Source organism: Lampetra fluviatilis, chromosome 24, assembly GCF_964198595.1.
Source record: "Lampetra fluviatilis chromosome 24, kcLamFluv1.1, whole genome shotgun sequence".
Classification (NCBI taxonomy): Eukaryota; Metazoa; Chordata; class Hyperoartia; order Petromyzontiformes; family Petromyzontidae; genus Lampetra; species Lampetra fluviatilis.
The window spans coordinates 7465262-7488453 of record NC_136298.1 but is presented as its reverse complement, the minus strand read 5'-3'; the positions used below and the strand labels follow the sequence as shown (position 1 = coordinate 7488453).

At 46.5% G+C, this 23192-nt stretch overlaps 2 protein-coding genes across 2 annotated transcripts in view; both read left to right on the top strand.

The window, feature by feature from the left end:
* The first annotated feature begins 1286 nt into the window (after positions 1 to 1286).
* GTF2F1 (general transcription factor IIF subunit 1) lies at positions 1287 to 14264 on the top strand. Its single transcript, XM_078867591.1, has 13 exons — positions 1287 to 1652; positions 3014 to 3063; positions 3668 to 3740; positions 4202 to 4395; positions 5062 to 5232; positions 6697 to 6893; positions 8703 to 8859; positions 9507 to 9568; positions 9716 to 9847; positions 10470 to 10537; positions 11309 to 11468; positions 12687 to 12780; positions 13213 to 14264. The coding sequence occupies exons 1-13, from the start codon at positions 1641 to 1643 to the stop codon at positions 13424 to 13426; spliced, it is 1584 nt and encodes a 527-aa protein (XP_078723717.1). The 5' UTR covers positions 1287 to 1640; the 3' UTR covers positions 13427 to 14264.
* A 7136-nt stretch (positions 14265 to 21400) lies between these two features.
* Positions 21401 to 23192, top strand: part of LOC144941235 (F-box only protein 4-like) — a 59255-nt gene continuing 57463 nt past the window's right edge. The window contains exon 1 of the mRNA XM_078867856.1: positions 21401 to 22151. Within this exon, the coding sequence (XP_078723982.1) occupies positions 21903 to 22151 (249 nt within the window). The 5' untranslated portion in view covers positions 21401 to 21902. The remainder of the gene's footprint in view (positions 22152 to 23192) is intronic.

The following is a 23192-nucleotide window of genomic DNA, read 5'->3' as shown; positions in this document are numbered from 1 at the left end:
GAAAACAATTTCATCTTCTTGGTTCTTTCAGTAAAGTCACGTAGAAGGGAAATTATAAAATAATAAAAATAAAACATTTAATACAATTCTCACCACGTTTCGGCCACAACGCAAGCAGCCGTCCTCAGGTGAAGAACAGGTCTGTCGGAAAGATAGTGTCTGAATGAGCACCACCAAGCTTGGCAGCGTATATTTAAGCTGGGTTGGGGGAGGAAGGGCGCCTTGACAAAGGAATTTGCATATCAACAGATGAATTTAGCATATTTATGGGAAATGCAGATATGGGATTAGTCACTACTTGTGGAATGTGTAGGTGGTGGGGGGGTCTCAAAGTGAAATTATGCTCGTATATTTCGCCATGAGAATGAATGTAACAACGATAACGTTTGGCGAGATACGACGTCCTTACACGCGGCGAGGCGGTGGCACAAATAACGGGGGATATGCCACCGTGTTATTGTATCATTCCGCGTAAGGGGCCGTCCATAAATGACGTCACGCACCTGGGGGGGGGGGTCAGACATTTGTGACGATGTGAAGAGGGGGGGGGGGGAGAAATGTGACGTCACATCAAAATGCGCAACTTTAAAGAAATATAGTCAACACGTTCTATTTAATTAAATAGACCTTTAAATAAATGTTTTCTCCTAGCGCCACATAAAATACGCACTACAATGACAATAGTTTAAAGCGATTTGAAGCATGTTGTATTTGGGGGGGGGGCAGAGCTTTGTGACGTCATATTTGAAGGGGGGGGGTCTGACTTTTTGTGACGCCATGTGACTAGGAGGGGGGGGTCAAAAATCGTCCAAAATCGCGTGACGTCATTTATGGACGGCCCCTCTTGGTCCTAAACCTGTCCCGTGCTGCCATCTGCTGTCCAACATCAGAATCAATGTGCACAAGAGAATCGCGTAGAGAAGTAGCATCGCCATGTTGACGGACACCCAAGAATGAGAATGTTTATTCAGACCGCGGGAGGAGGAATCCGATGAGCAATGAAGCTCTTTTCACAGACGTCCAATCTGGCCTCGGGGGTCAGCCAGTTAATACAACAACAGGTCCAGCACTCTTCTTGGTTCTTTCGTTAAAGTCACGTAGAAGGGAAATAATAAAATAAAAATAAATAAAACATAATACAATACAATTCTCACGACGTTTCGGCCACAACGCAAGCAGCCGTCCTCAGGTGAAGAACGGGGCTGCTTGCGTTGTGGCCGAAACGTCGTGAGAATTATTTTATAATGTTTTATTTTTATTATTTTATTATTTCCCTTCTAGGTGACTTTACCGAAGAACCAAGAAGATACAACAATGACGTCACCGCGTCGTCTCGCGCAGTTCGCGAGCGATGACGTCATCAGGCGGTTACGCGTGTCCACGCGCGATGACGTCATCGCGTTTCCACGCGTCACATCCGCCCCTCGTGTCGCACTGTACCGAGGAGACGGGTGGCGTTTCCGTCATCACCACCACCACCATCAACAACATCAACAGCAGCGATAATAATCATCATCATCATCATAATAACAACGAAACAATCGTCCTCATTATCACAGGCAACAGTTGTGATAGGTATAGTAATGGTTATAAGAGTGAACGTACATTTACTGAGTAGGTGAGCTCGTGAGTACGACGACATGGCGACCCCGGTGAGCGAGCGATGTTCGTGTTTGTGCCTCGTTATGGTGGTCTGTACCACCGTAGGTTATGTGCGAACTTCTTCTGCGCCGTACGTAGCCACCCTTTGCCCAATCGCAGGTCCGGAATCTGGAGTCGGCTCTTGCCCTTTCCCCGTCGCGTGAGACGTAATCCCCGTGAATGGTTTTGAGTAAACTAATGAAACCAATTTTGAATTAAAGCTTTCGTGACTGCGGGGATTCATATATAAATATTGTTTTATATTTCTATTATTTTATTATTTCCCTTCTACGTGACTTTACCGAAATAACCAAGAATATAAAACAATATTTTTATTATTTCCCTTCTACGTGACTTTACCGAAAGAACCAAGAATATGAAGAAACCATTGTCAAGTCACGGCTATTGTTGCTCTCGTTATAAAGTATACGGGGGGGGGTTGGTTTCGCAGTGACCGTCACGAGCGTGTTCTGTGACTTTAAAATAAATTGTTTTGTTTTCATTGACGAAGCTTCGTGTGGGGGGCGATCTGTGACGCGCGGCTACAAGGTGATTGTTTTGGTTTTTTAGTCATTATTATCAGACCGGTCGACTCGGTTTTACATTAATAGCTGGTGCGGTGTGTAGTAAACATCGCCACTGGGGAGACAAAGGCGGCCGGGCGTGGTGTTGGCCATCCACCGTCTTGTGTGCCGTGCCGGCCTTCATAGGCGCTCGCTAGGGAGCACTGGTCCCAATCGTCTTACTCACAGGCTATACAGGGGATCTTTGTCTATTATAAGACCTGATGTATCGTACCCATCATCATCTCTTATCCCAAGCTGTCATAAACCTGTAGTAATTAAATTCAAGAAACGTGTTATGCCGTGTTCATCACAACGTTGATTGTGCTGTCTGTTGGTCGCTTGATGTTTATGTCCTTTGTTCAGCAACTGTGTAGAATCAAACAAAGACTGCTTTAATTATATTGACCTCAGGTCTGTTCAATTAGACAATGTTGTAAGATGACGTCTCTGGAAGCGTGTGGCTGGAGGCGTGTTTGTGTTTTGCGAGAGTGTTCGTGTGCCATAGGTGATGCGCTCGAAGTTGCACCTAATTTTGGCACAAGCATCTGGGTCACATAGCCGCCTCTTCGTGGCGAATGGCGTTGTTGTTGTAGTTTATATTTCGTAGCGAACCCGATATCCTGAGCCACGCCGACTGAACCATCAATGTGTACCCGATGCAATAAGTTAGCACCATGAAGACGGTCAGACAGTTCAATGGCCAAAACACCCTTTCGCGTGACATGCTGGCCTTAATAGATGTTCACTAACAATGATTGCCCCATACAGTATGTGCGTCTAAACGTGTGTGTGTGTATATCCTGCAGGGTGGCAGCTCTCAGACAACGAGCACGGAGTATGTGGTGCGTGTGCCCAAGTGAGTTCCCATTGCTCCCAGTGTCGCAGTTATCTCTGTGGACACAGTTTATTGCAACCACATGACATGACGAGGGTTATATTTTATCCACAATCTACTGTTAGCGCCTTTATCACATTCATCAAGAGCCTGGCCCCTGGGCTCTTGATGAACAGCATGAGAACATCGACAGCATGGCATCTGAGAAGGTGACACCGTGAATAAGAGGCAAATAAAAAAAAACTGAAGTAGTAATGTGATGCCATCTTAAAAAGGTAGTTCACCAACATGGGGTGAGACAAGAGTTGTTCATGACATGAAGCCAATAACACAGTTACAATATCATTTGGGGAAAATACTGCAAATAAAACGGACAGAGGCCACCTTGGCAAAAAATGGTGGTTCTCTTTATGAAATTGACGTTTCCAGAAATGGCACAATTACAGAAATGTCATGTGGCTATCATTGCACATTCACGCTTTAGCTTACAATAGAAATCATTTCACTGCTCCTCATTGATTCCCTCATTCGTCATCCGTACGTGAAAATATGTTTTTTTCGGAAGTATTTGGTGACAATTGCATTGCTCATTTTGAGCGTTTGGACACATCTGTTATTTGTGCAGAAACAACACGAAGAGGTTCAACCTCATGGCCTTCAACCCTGCTGACAAGGTGGACTTCTCTGCCTGGACACAGGTGCGTGTGTGCCTTCTCCCCTGTCTGCCGAGAATTGAGATGGTCGAGGGAATTTCAACTTTGGAGCTTTGGTTTTATCGTTTGAATAACTACGTTTATTTTTTACACCATGTACATTTACGTTTTTTGTCTCATTTTCGGGGTTTTTTTCCTTTGCCTATTAACAAATCACCCAGAATGGACCCAATATCAGATCTCGAAAGTTAAGCAGGATTTTGTGAGCCTGGATAGTGCCTGCATGGGTGGCTACCAAGCACAAAGGACAGTTGCAACAAGCAACCGTCTTTTGTGCTTTATGGTTTTGCACTCCCCCCATCTTAAACTCGCACTGACCAGCATGATGAAGTATGGTCAAATGTACCCCACTGCCTACAAGGCTTTCATTCAGCAGTGGGTTTCGAACGGGCTGTACAAGTACTTGTTGTAGCACACTGTAACGACCGGCGCACAACCTCACGTAGGCGAAGATGGAACGGGACCTGACGAACAAGAAGATGTACGGTGAAGAGGAGTTGCCCGAGTTTGGTGCTGGCAGCGAGTTCAGGCGCAAGCAGCGTGAGGAGGCGCGGCGCAAGAAATACGGCATCACTCTGCGCAAGTTCAAGATCGAGGACCAGCCCTGGCTGCTCAAGGTCAACGGGAAGGCGGGCCGCAGGTGAGACCCATCGCTGTGAGGCCTGGTGAAGTGCCGTGTGAGGCCTGGTGAGGTGCCGCGTGAGGCTTAGTGAGGTGTCGTGTGTGGCGAAGGAGAGATGGCGAGAGGGAATCGATCTACCAATCGGAATTTTTACTCTCAAACATCCAGTTGTGTTGAGCATTGTAAGCAAGCAATAATATATTTTGACTGGCCTATCATGGGCTTCTAAATATGTTAATATTTTGTTAAGTATTTTTATGATAATTCACCTGCCATGACCATGAATCAACAACATAGACAATGGGAAAGACAAGCAAAAACTTAAGTATGAAAAGCGTGTGGAAATGCATGCTGGGAATTAGACTGAGAGATAGAAAACTTTAAATCATCTTACAACATTTATACCACGACTCTTATGCAGTACATCTCAAGACGAATATTGACTGCTATTAAAAGTTGGCTTAGGTAGAACATTTTGCTAGAAGAGATTATGGCCTGTGGTGGAGACTTAACAATATTGTGGTAGCCAAAGAAGGAAACAGGCTCAAAATGACACCACAGATTTGCAGTGATGAGCTCAGCTCGTATGCATCGTGAAACTGGAAGAAATGGTCACAGCATGTGGCTGCCTTCATCAATTGACATGTCGTAGCTGATGAGTGGCTTCTTCGCTGTTGGCTGCAGGTACAAAGGTGTGAAGAAGGGCGGGGTGACGGAGAACGCCTGCTACTACGTGTTTGCGCAGTGCGCTGACGGAGCGTTTGAGGCATTCCCCGTGAGCAGCTGGTACAACTTCACGGCGCAGTCCAAGCACCGCACGCTCACTGCCGAGGAGGCCGAGGAGGAGTGGGGGCGGTGAGACAGCGCACACACACCCCTGTGCACCTGGGTGATCATCATCGTCGTCGTCATCAATTCGCTTGGACAGCTGGAGTCGTGTTAAATTGACTTTAGCTAAATAAAATAATAAAAATAAAACACTAAAATAATTCTCACGACGTTTCGGCCACAACGCAAGCAGCTGTCGGACCTGGTTTTCACCTGAGGATGGCTGCTTGCGTTGTGGCCGAAACGTCGTGAGAATTATTTTATTGTGTTTTATTTTTATTATTTTATTACTTCCCTTCTACTTGACTTTACCGAAAGAACCAAGAAGATGAATCCCTGCAGTCACGAAAGCTTTAAATCGAAATTTAGCTAAATAGGGAAATATCTTGACTTAAAGCTTTCGTGACTGCAGAAATTGATATTCTTTGTTATTTTCTTTGAACCTATCTACGTGACTTTACCGAAAGACCCAAAGAATAAAAATAGTGTTATGTCATGAGATGAATTATCCTTTTGGATCTCCTGCAGAGTAGTGCAACCCTTAATGCTCGACAACGGCAAACGGAAATGGATACCACATACCCGACTCGGAAATATCTTCAAGTGACTTTTCTTCCACACGGTCCAGAGCAAGGTTCATCACATGATAGTCAAACAGATATTTTTTATTTTCAGAGCTGTAATTTAGCCAAATTAGTTGTAAAACCAGATTTACTCTGATGGTTGTGTAGTGCATTCATTGGCGACTGAGCTGAGACCATCCACTCTCTACACTTGAAAACCCGATTTAATCACAGGTGGCAGTTGCCTGGATTCAAACCCCGGATCTTACCGGTGCCAACTCAGCACTGATCTTTTAGCAAGTGGGCTTTTGAAAGTTATATTTTTTGTACAGTTTGATTGTCATACCCCAGCATCTAATATCAGCATTTATTTAACCCACAGAACATCAACGAAGTTTTAAGGTACTTGTGATCCATTACCCTGGATGCAATGATTGGTGAATCATATACATTAGTGATTCCACTAACCTCCTCTGGACTGAGTTGGCTTAAGAGATGGCAGTACAGGCAGTGGATTAATACTGGTAGGAACCTCCTGGTTACACCAGCCCACAGGGGATTATTGTGTCCATCGTGCAGGGAGGGGCTGGGTGGGGAGGGAGGGGCTGGGTGGGGAGGGTGGGGAGGGGCTGGGTGGGGAGGGGAGGGGCTGGTCACCCCGTGGTGCCTTTATAAAACTCAACGTTTAACCTACTCACGCCGGCTTGTGCCCGCCCTCACAGTTGGGCATATTTGCGGAATACACCACGCCGCCGTTGACCCTGGCCATTGACCGAGCAACCCAACGTTCCTACCAGCTCCCTCCGCAGGAATGTGTTGAACCTGTCTGTGAGAACCTCTGGTTGGCATCCGCTTGTATGTGTGTGTGTTCTCTCCGGGTTCTCCGAGTTTTAATAACCCTCTCCTATCCTCTGTCTGCCTCGAGCAGGCGGAATAAGGTGCTGAATCACTTCGCGATCATGGTGCAGAAGCGGTTGAAAGAGGGTGGGGAAGAGGTCGATGATGCTGATGAGGATGGCAAGAAAGGGAAGAAAGGCAAGAAGAAGAGCGGTGACCTGCGCATCTCTGATCTGGAGGAGCACCTGCAGATGTCCTCTGATAGCGAGAAGGACTCCGATGACAATGGTGAGTGCGATTGTCCTGCTCCGAGTTGTTTAATTCACAATAAAGGGTTTTTGGATTAGATCGCATAAATATAAATGTGTCTCTAACCCCGCCACCACCCGACACAGCCAAATTAGAGAGTAAACCCACAACATTTATATTTGAACTATTTAGCACATTTGCAAATGCGATTTCTAAATTTGATCCTTAATGTATTTAAAGTTTAATTTTAATGTGCAATTTTTCTTCAGGGAAAATGTGTTGTCTTGGTGTTGTCTGGGACTTTTGTGCCATTGTGTTGGTGTCTTTCCCAAGCTTGAGAATTGATGATGCAACTTATATTCTTTATTTATTTAAGGGGCACCACGGTCGTGGTCGTGTGATGTTATCTTTGCGTCGGCCGTGGCTGATCATTGTTTTAATGCGGTTGGCTCACGCGAAATTGATTTCTCTAAGACGAAGGTACTTTGTAAGCCCACTGGCTATCAACAAAGATTCGTTCATGAAGCCATCCACATATACAGACACCATTTAAACCGAGAGGATGGGTACAAACTCAGCAATCATTGGAAGGACGTCATCAACCAGTTTAAGTTATAACTGGCTGTGATGTTCTCATCCTGCCACTTTCCGATGTTAGTTTTTATTTTCCCCGTGGCTTCAGCTCTGATTTTACATTAACAGGTTAAAAAAAATTCACACCAACATAGCCACCTCCGCGCGCCGGCCTCGACGGCATTAACATGCTAATCTCTCACATTAGCATAGCCACCTCCACGCCCTCGTCATAGAGACCGCTCGATGATCTTACAGTAACATGCTAATCTCTCACATTAACATCACTAGCCCCGCCCAAGTCGTTTATAACCCTTGGGCTACACCCATTTTAAACCTTTAAAACAGTCTGCCTCAGCAGCTTTCCCCCTCTTCTGATGATGATCGCTTGTGTTGTGATCGAAACGTCGTAGTTTTTTAAATTTTATTTTCATTCATTTGAACCTATCTACGCCACTTTACCGAAAGACGCAAATAATATGAATTCCTGCAGTCATGAAAGCTTTAAGTCAAGACTTGTTTCGATCCTTATATAGAGGCATAGATGTGGTGACCACTCTTCTGCGCTCTTGCGGAAAGTGTGGGGGGGGGGGCATTATGCGAGCCCTTTGATCTTGTCCTACCTGTCCATTGTGTGTATTAAAATAGCTGTACCAACGGTAATCCCTATTGAAGTATGCTGCCCTTTATACGCATTAATTAAAATAATGTATGTTTTGATAATTCGCTTCCACGCAGCACTAAGGCGGTAGCTATCCGAACGGTTAAAATTATTTTTATTTATTTCAATTTCGATAGATTCTCTAATTAGTCTTTACAACCCTTACTAGTTGCCTGTGGCGGGTGGTGGCAGGTTTTAATGAAACATTTAAAATTTTACGTGATCTAACCCAAAAAACCTCTTATAGAGCTATATAGCTCAGTGGGTCTCACTTGGTAACGTAAAAAAGTTTTTTTTATATATATAGAAACATGACTGGTTGAGTTATGCACCACTTATGTAAGCCGTAGCCTGGTTCAACATGCCAACCACTGCATTACTGCTCCAACTGGAAAATGATTTATGCTTTGTGTACAGATGCACCTATGGGTAATGGCACAGTTTTTAAAGGAAATTTCACTCGATTGAAAAGAAGTAGAATAAACACAGCACGTCTGCCTTGGTTCACATTATCCTGCCTGCGATAATTGCGCAGCCAAACTGCCTCTCCCACGTAGTTCACCTACACAATTTTTCCCCGCGCGCCCTTCCCGCTCCGTCTCTCCCAATTCCAGAAGAGGGAAGCCAGAAGCGTCCGGACAAGGGCAAAGACAAGAAGGCCGCAGCCAAGAAGAAGAAGAAGAAAGGCAGCGACGAGGAGGACGTGCTCGAAGAGAGCGACGACGGCGATTACGAGGGGCTGGAGGTCGACTACTTTTCCGATGAGTCCAGGTCTCAAACTCCTTTTAGCAACAGTGTACTTTTTCAAGCATCGCTTCATGTTGATTGCGCGCGTGCATGGCACGATAGGCAATACAAAAACGTTGTCTGTGCTATCTTTCACATTGATATGTCAAAAAGGTATGTTGTCAACATAGACATCGATTGAACAGTTTAGAATTAATTGAGTGTCATTAGCAAGGTGTAGTCTGTTTGCCTGCGACCGAACCACTCGGAATAAGATAGATCTCGGAAGCTAAACAGGATTAAGCTTGTGCTTGGACTGGTGATCACCGTGCATATTCTGTATTATAGCGTGCACGGGCTATGCTACTTCATCGACAGCAGAGGGCGGTGCAGAAAAATCCATTGCTGCGTACCTTGTATGCTCCTACATATTCCTCGCTTTCACCAACCCGCACTGACTAGTATGGTCAAGTCAGAATCGGAATCTTTAGACTGGAAGAATCTTTAGACTGGAAGAACGGTCAAATAACCACCACAATCTGTGTCGTGTGAGTAGGCCTTCTTCCAGCAGTGAATTGACAACAGGGTTCGTGCAAGTACATGCAATCTGTTCAAGAAATGCCATTCGGCAGAAATTATATGTAATCGTAAAATGTGTAAAAGTGTTGAACGTGATTGGTCGTTTGTTGCAGCGAGGAGGAGGAACTCGACAATGAGAAGCTGAAGCAGTCGACTGAGAAGGACGTACAAAAAGGTGAGGGAACCTCTCTCTTTTGCTTGTCGCGGGATATCTCTTTGTGCGTTCTTGTGGAACGGTCTCGTGAGTGGCGAACCTTGCAGTGCTGTGACGCGGTGCGATTGAAGGCTGCTATTTGTGGTTGTTTTCGTGGCTGTGGGGCAGGCGTGGACGAGGAGGTGGGCAGCAGCGACGAGAGTGAATCTGAGCACGAGAATGAGGAGGAAAAGAAGGAAGAGGAGGAGGAGGAAGGAAAGAAAACACCGGTCTTGGAGAAGAAGGAAAAGAAAAAGAAAGGTTCAGATCTTGGGTTTCCTCTTGTGCCCCACGATTGTGCACCTTCATTCAGCACATTATGCGTGTGCTGCTGGGGTGGCTTAGAGCTCTGAGATGGGACTGCTGAGATACTGAGCGCGAATCCAGGCAGCCGCCTGTGATTGAACTGGTTTCTGATGGTCTCACGAAAGACTGCACACAAAAAAGTCCACCACGTAAAATTTGGTTCTCCAACTCATCTAGCTACAAATATCGATGTGACCGTGTTGAACATTACTCGTTGTGGAAGAGAGGGGTAGTAAAGTCGTGGCCCTTACTGTGCACCAGAGGACAGTTAAGGGGATCTCCGAGGTAGCCTTGTGAAAATAAGCTTTCTAGCTTATCGGATTCCTCAATTTTAAATAAAGATTCTTGATTTCAAGGACCATTCTCTTACATGAAAGGTTATACTGCTCTGCTAGAGGTCCGAATGGATACTTCATCTTATGACATCAGTTGCACAATTGGGATACAAATCGGGAAAAGGTATTTTTTCATACTTTTAAATAGCCTATTATATTTGGGGGCGAATTTATTATTACTTATACTGATGCGACGGCATTATGACTTTTTATTTTTAATCACTCTGTTAATGTGTGCACAGCCAGCGACACGGAGTCTTCGGAGGAAAGTGACATTGACGACGCCACATCCTCAGCCCTCTTCATTGCTGTAAGTTCACGGAATGCCTGTTTCCCATGGCTAAGCCCTTGCAGTCTGGAATACCATCCTACTCCAGATTTGAAGTTTTCGTGACTGCAAGGATTCATATTCTTGGTTTTTTTTACTTGATACAGCAAGACGGAAGCTTGTGTTGCCTCCGAAACGTCGTGATTTTTATTTTATTTAACTTTTATTAATTTTAATTGTTTACCTACTTGACTTTACCGAAAAAACCCAAGAATACCATCCTACTCCACACTGGACTCAATATTAGTCAAATCTAAAACCAAGTGTCCTTCTTATTCACTCAGGTGTACGCTGACAAAATAGATTATCACATTTTAGACACTGGACCGATGGATATAAATGAGTCGTAACATGTTGGAACTCCACCACCCCTTTTGTGAAATGTTTCATTGGTTTGGTTGGGGAGTTGGGATTGTGGTCTGAGATGTGTAGACCCCATGGACTAATTTATTTGTTGATACAACTTTTTTTTCTGTTTATGCTTTTTGTTTTGGTGCCATTTCTTAATTTATTTATTCATTTTTAGTTTTGCTAGGTAGTAGGGTTTTCATTTTCTTGGTAGTGGCTTATATGGGATTTTGTCCTTATATATAATTAATGTACAGCGTTATGGGATGCTATTAGCACGAATGGCACTTTACGAAATGAAAGTATTATTAATCCCACTCATTCCTGGTTTTCCGTGGATTGGCGTTGCCTCCCCTGTTGCACATGCTACGCTAAAACGTAACAATACAAATGTAACATTTTCAGAAAAAGAAGCCGTCCCCACCGAAGCGGGCGAGGAAGCCGTCGGGGGGCAGCCGGAGCTCGAGCCGTGGGAATAGCCGCCCCAGCTCGCCCGCGGTGGAGAGCGGCACTTCCGCCACGCTGCGCGCCGCCGCCAATAAGCTCGAGCACGGCACGCCGGCTCGTATGTTACTCATGCACACACGCAGACAAAGATCCCCCCCCCTATAGCTTGAACAGTCTGTTGGGGCAAGTGCTGGTTAGCAAGCACCTACGAAGGCCGACACGGCACACTTAGGGGGTAGGTGGCCATCATTGCGCCTGGCCGCCTTTGTCTCCCCCAGTGTTAATATTTACACATCGCACCTGGTACTCATTTGAGACTGAGTCGATCTAGGGGAGGCCCAGGACCAGTTCAGATAATAAGGAATCGAACCTGGGTTGCCGGGCTCGTAGTGCAGTGCGCTAACCGCTACACTACCGCTCCCCCGCATGCACATACACGTTGTGTTTACTCAAATCATGTGTGCTCACAACCAGTCACGCTTGTGCACGAGCACAAGTTTCTCGCAAGGGTCACCTAGCAACAGTTGGATGGTGAGCTGTAGGATGGGGGTGGGGAACACACACACTACAGACTGGATATGGCCTAGACTTCATTGCACACAGCCCGTGGCCACATGAACCCAATCACTGAGAAACATCATCCCAAACAATATTTAATTGTCACTGCAAGCATCTTAGTTGCAGTGATCCAGTACTAAAGTGGAATGTTTTCAACCTGGCAGGAACACTGATTCTAATTGCCCAGTCACTACTGTCACGTTATTATTGGATAACACTCATGTGTGTGTTAATGTGTGGCTTGCTCAAGATATTTGGAAGTCCTATTTAGTCCTCAACAAAAAACATAACACAATCAATATCACTGCCTTAAAAGAAAAAAATATTTAATAGACAACATTTCAAGTAACGACCCTTCTTGAGAGCACCAAATAACTGAAAAGAAAAGGTTGGTGATGTGAATATAGAAAAAATAGAAATCATCTGAATGCCACCACTTCTAAAGACTGTTTGCTAAAATGAGAAACTACATTAGAGTAGAAGGATGGTCGTGGGGGGGGAGACGGAACAAGCAAACACCGGGAAGAGAAGAGAGATGCTGCGGCACAGCCCTTGATGAAGCAGCAACCAGGGCCCAGCACCGACAATATTGAGTCCCAGGGACAAGCCGGCTCAGCCAGAGCAGCTCCAACGAGTCCCATTGCATCCTCCGGGTGGGCCGGAGCCCTTCACCGGCAAGCCTCATTACAGATGACTTTGTAGCCAGAATTGTAAAGAAATGCATTGAGCTTTTGAATGGGGACCGGCGATGAATGTTGTGCTGTTGCGGATGGTGTAGGCAAGCTGCTGGCAGAAGGCATGGACAAGCCGGCAGCTAAGCGACAGAAACTGGAGACTCCGCCCTCATCGGGGAAATCTACACCCAGCTCTGGGTAAGGCTGTTGTGCTGTATTTGTAGCAGAGTTAAGTGTAATGATTCATTCAAATTGTGACCAATGGATCAGTCCTTCCGTCATGCCTTGCATATCACATGGCATCGCCATACTTGCCTGTATTATGGCAACTCAAAAAAGCCTTGGTGGCCATTTAATTTTATATAGCAGCAGGATAATTAGACAATCATGCAATGTTTTCTACCTTGTTAGGAATCGGATTATATCCATCATTGCCCTACTGCTGCCTTATGCATCAGGCGCTAGATCTGGACAAGCCATTCCTCATACTTTTGTGGGGACAGTTGGGCACTGCCGAAGGGGCGACAATAAATCCAAACATGGAGGAATGAATGGCTCTCATACTTTTTCTGTAATCGGTTTTGCACGATAAGCACACACACTGATGCCCTTGCGCCCGTTTTCCTTCAGTGACGTGCAACTGACGGAGGACGCGGTGAGGAGGTATCTCTCCAGGAAGCCCATGACTACCAAGGACCTCCTCAAGAAGTTTCAGACCAAAAAGACGGGGCTGAGCAGCAACCAGACGGTGAACATCATCGCACAGATCCTGAAGAAGCTCAACCCCGAGCGCAAGCTCATCAGCGACAAGATGCACTTCTTTCTCAAGGAGTCCAGTGGCTGAAGTGTTCAGATGATGTTGGGGGACGTCGGGGGGATGGTCATTGCAGAGTTGGTGGGTCTTTGGTAGAAGCAGTCCAGGGGAAATACAACTTGAGCTATTAGACCAAAGGTCTTGGCCATATTCAGGGCATTGGATGAAACAAATTCTTTCTCATACGTTTTTTTTTATAACGTGATGAGCTTCCATTGCAGCTGTAAGATGTGTGAATGGATTTCATATTCCTCAAAGTCATAGCATTTTGGCTGCTGTGTGTAAGATTATCAGTGTTTGTCATAGGCAGTGTCGTTACCTGTAATGTAGGGACTTCTTTGAAGACAAACTTTCGAAGTGTTGTCTTTGTAAAGGACTCTTCAATCCAGACGAGTCCGTGTTTTCTTCAGAAATTGTTTTTAGCTGTGTTCATCATAAATGCATCTCGTCTGCATGTCAGTGTCAGTGGGTCGAGTTATTCTCATCTTAACCATAGCTTTGCTGAACAGTTATTTTCACACATTCGATGAGTTTGCAGAAGTCCAGGTCCCAAGTGTAACGAAGTGTGGGACATCACACGGATGTGAGATGCCCAAGAGCTGTTAACAGCCGTGTGGTGTTTGTGTGTGCTCAATTCGAACTTTTAAGCGAATTGTCAGCAATATCGTAACTTGTCATGTTGAGTGTGTGACATTTGTCAATCAAAAACATTTTCTTGCTGCTTTTGACGTCCCCTTTGTGAATAAACATAAATTTGCACACTAAAGTTGACATCGCAAAAAGCAAATGTTGTTTACTCTACCAGATTTTGTGACATTTTGTAACTGACTTTTTTGTTCTCCAGAAATAAATGTACCAATGCACACACCATTTGTACATTTTTGTTATCAGGTCGTGCTCATTACACACCAAGTGCTTACCACAAATGAACCACAATACCTTGCTAAATCTTGTCAAGGAACAAACCAATTTCCTGCAGGACACACCTGTTGTGCTGAACTCGCAACAAATTGGCATATTTTGTTTTTGTGACAAACCTTACTCATTGGTGGTGGCAGGTTTAACGACATTTACGCAATCTAACCCAAAAAAGGATATTAGTCGCGAAAGCCTACGTGTTAAACTTCCTCCAGAAGTTTGCGCATCACGACGGGTGAAGTGTCCAAAAGGTGACAGCCGTCTCCCTCGAACTAAGCTCTCGATCACTTTCGGAGGCCGGTTGAAGATGCAATAGTGACATTTCTGACGAAGTCGAACCATCGGATGCCTTGAGTTCACGCCCGGTTAAAATAAACTACCGTGTTCTTTGTCTTTAGGTAAAGTCGCGTAGATAGTTTAAAAGAATAAAATGAACAGCAAACTACGACGTCTCGATCACAACACAAGTGACCGTCATCGGGTGGAAAAAAGGGGGCGAAAATCCAAGGTTTTACTGTATACAGACAATTTCAACCGAGAGGATGGGTACAAACTCAGCAATCATTAGAAGGACGTCATCAACCAGTTTAAGTCATAACTGGCGAAGATGTTTCCATCTTGTCACCTTCCGATGTTAGTTTAATTTTACTAAAGATGGGACAAGCAATTCCAGTTCCTGCGGTGTCGCCTCTGTATTGGACGTACCACACAAGTTGTTAATTTCTCCACGTCTCATGCGGCTCCCCTTCTGATTTCACATTAACATAACCATCTCCGCTTGTGCTGGTTGCAAGGCACTTGTACCCTGCCCACTTCGTTCTGATACCAGGACGCTTGGGCTATGCCCATTTATAAGTAACTAGCGGAAGTACCCGGCTTTGCCCGGGTGAAAAATATATTTCTTAAAAACCTTACATATATATACACATACTAAGGTATTGTCAAAGCCCGGTGGGCTGTTTGTACATTTCTCCACCAACAAATATATTAGAGGCTTTCACAAGTCCAAAAAGTTATAGAAAGTGTGGGGTAAATAGTTGATGTCAAAAGGTTTCCGAAAATTGTGGTCTCCCCCCCCCCCCTCAAAAAATATCTTTACCCCTCGTAGGTATATATACTAACAACACCTTACATACAACAGAGGAAGTGGTATCTATTGACTCTGTAGTATTATCTACTGACTGTACCGTAGTATCTACTGAGCCAGTAGTAGCTACTGACTGTGTAGTAGTATTTAGTGACTGTAATAACTACTGACCATAGTAGCATTTACTGGGCCTACAGTAGTATCTACCGACTATATACTCGTAACGACTAACTGTATAGTATCTGCTGACTCTATAGTTGTATCCACTGACTATAGTAGTAACTACAAAATCTATAGCAGTATCTACTCACTCTATAATAGTATCTACTGACTCTAGTAGCTACTCACCATGGTAGTATGTACTGACTGTATAGTAGTATATACTGACTGTAGCAGTATTGACTGACTGTAGCGGTATATACTGACTGTTTTAGTATTTACTATAGCGGTATCTACCAACTCGATAGCAGTATCTACTATCGCTACAGCAGTGTATACCGACTGAGGTCGTACCTGCTATCACTACAGCAGTGCATACTGCTGTGTTGGTACCTGTTATGATGACAGCAGTGCATATTGTGGAACCTGCTATGATTACAGCAGTGCATACTGCTGTGGTGGCACCTGCTATGACGACAGCAGTACATACTGTGTTGGTACCTGCTATGATTACAGCAGTGCATACTGCTGTGGTGGTATCTGCTATGATGAGAGGAGTACATATTGTGGTGGTGGTACCTGCTATGATTACAGCAGTGCATATTGACTGTACTCATCATTCACCCTCACCATTCACCACTCACAACTCACCCTTACCACTCATCCTCACCACTCACCACTCCCACTCACTATTCACTATTCACCATTCACCCTCACAACTCACCACTCACCAATCTCCCTCACCAATATCTCTCACCACTCACCCTCACCACTAACCCTCACCATTCTCCCTCACCACTCTCCCTCACCACTCACTCTCACCATTCAGCCTCACCACTCACCCTCACCACTCACCGTCACAACCACCACTCACCCTCACCACACAACCTCACCCTCACTACTCACCATTCATCCTCACCAATCACCACTGACCAATCACCACTCACCACTCTCCACTAACCCTCACCACTCAACCTCACCACTCACCCTCAAAACTAACCACTCTCTCACCACTCACCCTCACCACTCACCCATCACCACTCACAACCGCCACTCACCCTCACCACTCACCACTCACCCTCACAACAACCACTCACCCTCACCGCTCACCACTCACCCTGACCACTCACCACTCATCCTCACCAATCACACCCTCACCAATCACCACTCACCCGCACTGCTCACCCTCACCACTCACCACTCACGCTCACCCTCACCACTCACCCCTCACTAATCACCACTCATAACCGCCACTCACCCTCACCACTCAACACTCACCCTCACCACTCACCCTCACCACTCACCCTCACCACTCATCCTCACCAATCACACCCTCAACAATCACCACTCACCCTCACCACTCACCCTCACCACTCACCCTCACCACTCACTCTCACCACTCACCACTCACCCTCACAACAACCACTCACCCTCACCGCTCACCACTCACCCTCACTACTCACCTCACCACTCACCACTCATCCTCACCAATCACACCCTCACCAATTACCACTCACCCTCACTGCTCACCCTCACCGCTCACCACTCACCCTCACCACTCAACCTCACCCTCACCCCTCACTAATCACCACTCACAAGCGCCACTCACCCTCCCCACTCACCCTCACTACTCACCACTCATCCTCACCAATCACACCCTCACCAATCACCACTCACCCTCACCACTTGCCACTCACCCTCACCACTCACCACTCACCCTCACCATTCACCCTCACCACTCTCCCTCACCACTCTCCCTCACCACTCACCAGTCATACTCACCACTCACCATCACTACTCACCACTCACCCTCAACACTCACCCTCACCGCTCACCACTCACCCTCACTACTCACCCTCACCACTCATCCTCACCCATCACACCCTCACCAATTACCACTCACCCTCACTGCTCACCCTCACCGCTCACCACTCACCCTCACCACTCAACCTCCCCTCACCACTCAACCTCACCCCTCACTAATCACCACTCACAACCGCCACTCACCCTCCCCACTCACCCTCACTACTCACCACTCATCCTCACCAATCACACCCTCACCAATCACCACTCACCCTCACCACTTGCCACTCACCCTCACCACTCACCACTCACCCTCACCATTCACCCTCACCACTCTTCCTCACCACTCTCCCTCACCACTCACCAGTCATGCTCACCACTCACCATCACTACTCACCACTCACCCTCAACACTCACCCTCACCGCTCACCACTCACCCTCACCACTCACCACTCATCCTCACCAATCACACCCTCACCAATCACCACTCACCCTCACTGCTCACCCTCACTGCTCACCCTCACCACTCATCCTCACAAAAACCACTCACCCTCACTACTCACCCTCACCACTTATCCTCACCAATCACCACTCACCCTCACCACTCACCCTCACCACTCACCCTCACCACTCACCCTCACCACTCACTACTCACCCTCACCACTCACCCTCACCATTCACCCTCACCACTCACCCTCACCATCACCCTCACCACTCTCCCTCACCACTCTCCCTCACCACTCACCCTCACCACCAACCAGTCACGCTCACCACTCACCCTCAACCCTTACCCTCACCACTCACCCTGACCATTCACTACTCATCCTCACCAATCACACCCTCACCAATCACCACTCACCCTCACTGCTCACCCTCACCGCTCACCCTCACCACTCACGCTCACCCTCACCACTCACCCCTCACTAATCACCACTCACAACCGCCACTCACCCTCACCACTCACTCTCACCACTCACCACTCATTCTCACCAATCACACCCTCACCACTCACCCTCACCAATCACCACTCTCCCTCCTCACCACTCTCCCTCACCACTCTCCCTCACCACTCTCCCTCACCACTCTTCCTCACCACTCACCCTCACCAGTCATGCTCACCACTCACGCTCACCACTCATCCTCACTACTCACCCTAACCACTCACCACTCACCCTCAACACTCACCCTCACCACCACCACTCACCCTATTCCCGTTTTAAAAACTTACTTACGTGTCGCCAAGTATGCTTGAGGGTGATTGGTGATTGGTGAGGGAGAGTGGTGAGGGTAAGTAGTGAGGAATAGTGGTGAGGGTGAGTTGTGAGGGTAAGTGGTGAGGGTGAGTGTGAGTGGTGAGTGGTCAGTGATAGTGAGTGGTGAGTGATAGTGAGTGTTGAGGGTGAGTGGTGATGGTGAGTGAGGGAGAGTGGTGAAGGTGTATATATTTTTACCTATGATTACAGCAGTACATGCTGACGTTTTGTATGTTAAATGTAAAAGCTAAATGTGTGAATGTGTGTGTGGGAAATGTTAAGCAAACGTGGCAGGAATAGGGCGATTCTAAAGGAATCTACAACCTTCGATGATTCCTTTGCGCGATTCAAAGAATCGATTCCTGGCACGTAGGAGGTTTCCATATTTAATTACAGAGTTTTATTTTCATTGGTATGTTATGTTTTAAAGTTTTCAGGAGTTTTTAATTATATTTTTGCCCCGGTCAACGCCGGATATTTCCCATTCGTAGCAGTTTACATCGACTCAATAACAAACTTATATTAAACGGGAACGGAGCGATTCTAAATGAATCTACAACCTTCGATTCCTTTTCGCGATTCAGAGAATCGATTCTTGGCGCGGTCGGGTTTAGAATTTTAATTACACAGTTGTATTTTCATTGGTATGTTATGTTTTAAAGTTTTCAGAAGATTTTAAATGTATTTTTCCCCCGGGCAACGCTGGGTATATCGAGTTTATACCACAAAGTCGTCACCTGACACGTGTGGGGTGTTGAGGCCTAGTACCGTGCAGAGCCTCCGGCCTCGCCTAGATTGCCCACCCGGCTGAGGCTGGGTACTGGGGCCGTTACCCCCCCCCCCCGCGCTACAATAATACTGTCTAATCGCTATAATTGTATTATCTACCGACCCTATAATAGTAATTGCACACATTGGGGTGGGGGGGGGGGGGAGTGAAGAGGATGTGAAACTTTGATGAAATTACCTCAGAGTCGCGTGTTAATGCGTGCGCATATTTTTAACGGGAATTAAAAATGGCGTCCACCCCGCAGCAAAGGCGTTGCTACCCGTTGCCAGGGGCAACCGCCGTGGTCCGCGCCGGTCGGCAATATTAAATAAATAAATAGTTATATAAATAAATAAAGAGCAATCGCACTAAATCGATAATCGGTCCGATTTAAAGTTTAGAGACGAAAAATCGGAAATGCCTAAGTTTACCGCGGGGCCGGGGGCGTGCCCACCTGCAAAATTTAATCTCGGCGAACCCCACGGTCCGAGAGCTACATCCCCCGGAAGGGAGCGTATGCAGATGGACAGACGGACGGACAGACAGACAGACAAAAAATGAATTATATAGGTTAGATATAAAAAAAAACTTTGTTTTAAACTCGATTTAATGAAACGTACCGTACTAGGAATGGAAGAACTCCACGACTCCAGGAAGTGGCCCCGAGGCTTGCCATATTGAAAGGGGCCGTGGTGATTTACAGCCAACGTCAGTTGAGCGTGGACAATTAGAGCCAAGCCGAAACATAACATATAAAAAAGAATGTTCTAAAATGTTTTAAAATTTTTTATGATAGAATATAGTATTGTCATCAGTATGACATAAGTATACCAAGTTTGCAGTTGATACCACATTGGGAAGTGGATAAAAATTCAGTTACAAGATTTGAGGATACAACAACAACACAGAGTGAGTTAATAAAAAGCGTGTAAAATATAATAATAATAAAAACAGCTTACTTTTAGTAGCTCCCCCCCCCTTTCCACCTGTTGACGGCAGAGGTCGCAATCGGGTACCTGATACCCGTACCCTACCCGATACCCGGCTACCCGTACCCGGCCGGGTACGGGTAGCCGGGTACGGGTAAGCCGTGAGTCACTGGTGAGTAGCCGTTTGTCACTCATTTCGGGTAGGGTACGGGTAGGGAACGGGTACCCGTACCCGGCCGGGTACGAGTACGGGTACCCATTTGCGACCCTGGTGCGGCCGGGAACGGGTACGGAATCAAAACTCGTTTGCGACCTCTGGTTGACGGTCGCTTGTGTTGCGATCGAAACGTCGTTTTTTATTTAATTCTTTTTGAACCTATCCACGTGACTTTACCGAAAGGCTCCAGAGAATATGAACTCTTGCATTCACGAAAGCTTTAAGTCACTAAACTCCCGTGCACGTGAAAGTGACATCGAACTGGGATTTGTGCACACAGCGTTGGTGTACGGTGATTTTTCTGCAATATTTTGCTGTTTTTTCTTGGATTTTCTGTTTGCACTTAGTCACAAATTCACTTTAAGATGTTTTCTTGTTCATGTTTTTTGTTTGTTGCGGTTGCACCCGATTCAAGAGCCGAATGAGTGGCTCACAGGGCTAAACCTAATACATGGATTCTAGATTTGAAGCTTTCGTGACTGCAATGATTCATACTGTTAGTTCTTTCGGTAAAGTCACGTAGGTAAAAAATTTAATAAAAATTAATACAAATAAAACAATAAAAATCACGACGTTTCGGAGACAACACAAGTCTCCGTCATCAGGTGACGGTCCCACCTGATGACGGAGACTTGTGTTGCCTCCGAAACGTCGTGATTTTTATTGTTTTATTTTTATTAATTTTTATTTCATTTTTTACCTACGTGACTTTACCGAAAGAACTAAGAGTACTAATACATGAACTTGAACCCCCTCGGCCCCACGTGCTCAGCGTGGGGCTGGCGGTGACGTCACCGGTGGATCCCGCGCGCCACGTGGAGGCGGCGGCGTCACCCGGCGAGCCGGCGCGTGACGTCACGGCACCGCCTGCTACATAAAGCAGCGTGCGTGGAGCAGCACGCGTGGTGGTCAACCGGTAGCAGGAAGAGCGAAGCAGCAGCAGCAGAGTTGCAGTAGTTTGGTCCATTCAGCAGCAGCAGCAGCAGCAAACAACAACAGTTGGTGTCAGCTGTCATTGTGAGCTATTGTCGCTTCGAGCAACAATAAGTATTGTACGTGTTGTAGCATCAGCAGCAGCAACAACAAACAACAACAGTTGCTGTCATTGTGAGCTATTGTCGCTTCGAGCAACAAGAAGTGCTGTACGTGTTGTAGCAGCAGCAGCAGCAACAACAAACAACAACAGTTGCTGTCATTGTGAGCTATTGTCGCTTCGAGCAACAAGAAGTGCTGTACGTGCTGCTGCAGCAGCAGCAGCTCCTCTCGAGTCGTCAATTCAAGCAACAGCGGTGGTAGCTTGCCACAGTCGTAGTTGGCTGCACAGGTAGCGGAAGCGGCATTAGCAGCAGCAGCAGCGAGTAGATCTTGTCCATGGCAGAGGAGGAGGAGATGAGCGATGGGGGGCACGAGGAGGAGGCCAGCCTGCCGGAGTGGAGGCGCTTGGAGCGCGCTCTGCTCGCCAGCCTGCTGGGCGTGCGGAACGCGTACCGGAGGAGGTTCACGGCGGACGTACGGGAGGAGATGGAACTACAACAACCACCACAACCACAACCACCGCAGGAGGAGGAGCGGGAGGAGCGGGACGCCCGGCAACCAGACAGCGCCTTGGACTGGCTGCCAGTGAGTGTCTCTACAGTCGCAGTGAACCACTCGGCTACTCGGCGCGTGTTGTTGTTGTTGTGAGAGTTGTTGTTGCGCGGTGTTGTTGTGAGAATGTTGTTGTTGTGTTGTTGTGAGTGTGTTAGTGTTGTTGTGAGTGTGTGCGTGTGGTGTTATTGTTGTGCGTGTGTTGTTGTGAGTGTGCGTGTTGTTGTGAGTGTGTTCTAGATTTGAAGGTTTCGTGACTGCAAGGATTCATAATCTTAGTTTTTTCGGTAAAGTCACGTAGGTAAAAATGTAAAATAAATAAAAACTAAATAAAAAAATCACGACGTTTCGGAGGCAAGACAAGTCTCCGTAATCAGGTGGGACCGTCACAGCTGAATTTACTGCATCAAGTGACGGAGACTTGTGTTGCCTCCGAAACGTCGTGATTTGTTATTCTTTTATTTCTATTAATTTAAATTTAATTTTTTTACCTACGTGACTTTACCGAAAAAACTAAGAGTATGTGAGTGTGTTGTTGTGAGTGAGTGTTGTTGTTGTTGTGAGTGAGTGTTGTTGTGAGTGAGTGTCGCGGTTCGCGGCTGACGGACAACACCAGCGGCGATTATCTGAAACTGTCCTAAGGCCTCCCCTAGGTCTACTCGGCCTCAAATGAGTACCTGGTGCGGTGTGTAAACATCGCCACTGGGGGAGACAAAGGCGGTCGCGTGCCGTGCCGGCCTTCATAGGTGCTCTCTAACAGCACTTTGCCGAACATTCTGTCCAGGCTATACGGGGCGTCTTTGTGTTGCACCTGTCCCTTGACTTCCTGCCAGCGAGCCTTCGAAACTTCACGTGAACTCAAAAGTGCACCTAGCCTGGCACAAGCGGCGTGGTGGTAACGTCACCGCCACCAGATGGCGAATGGTGGTTGTTGTTGTTGTTCTTGCTGATTGTTATGACTGTGATAGTTTCTGTCGATAATTAATGTGAGGTTAAGTTGAGAGATGGAGCAATTCAATCTAATCCGTGGAATGTGTTCTCATCCAGCAGTGGATTGACCATGGCTGCTGATTA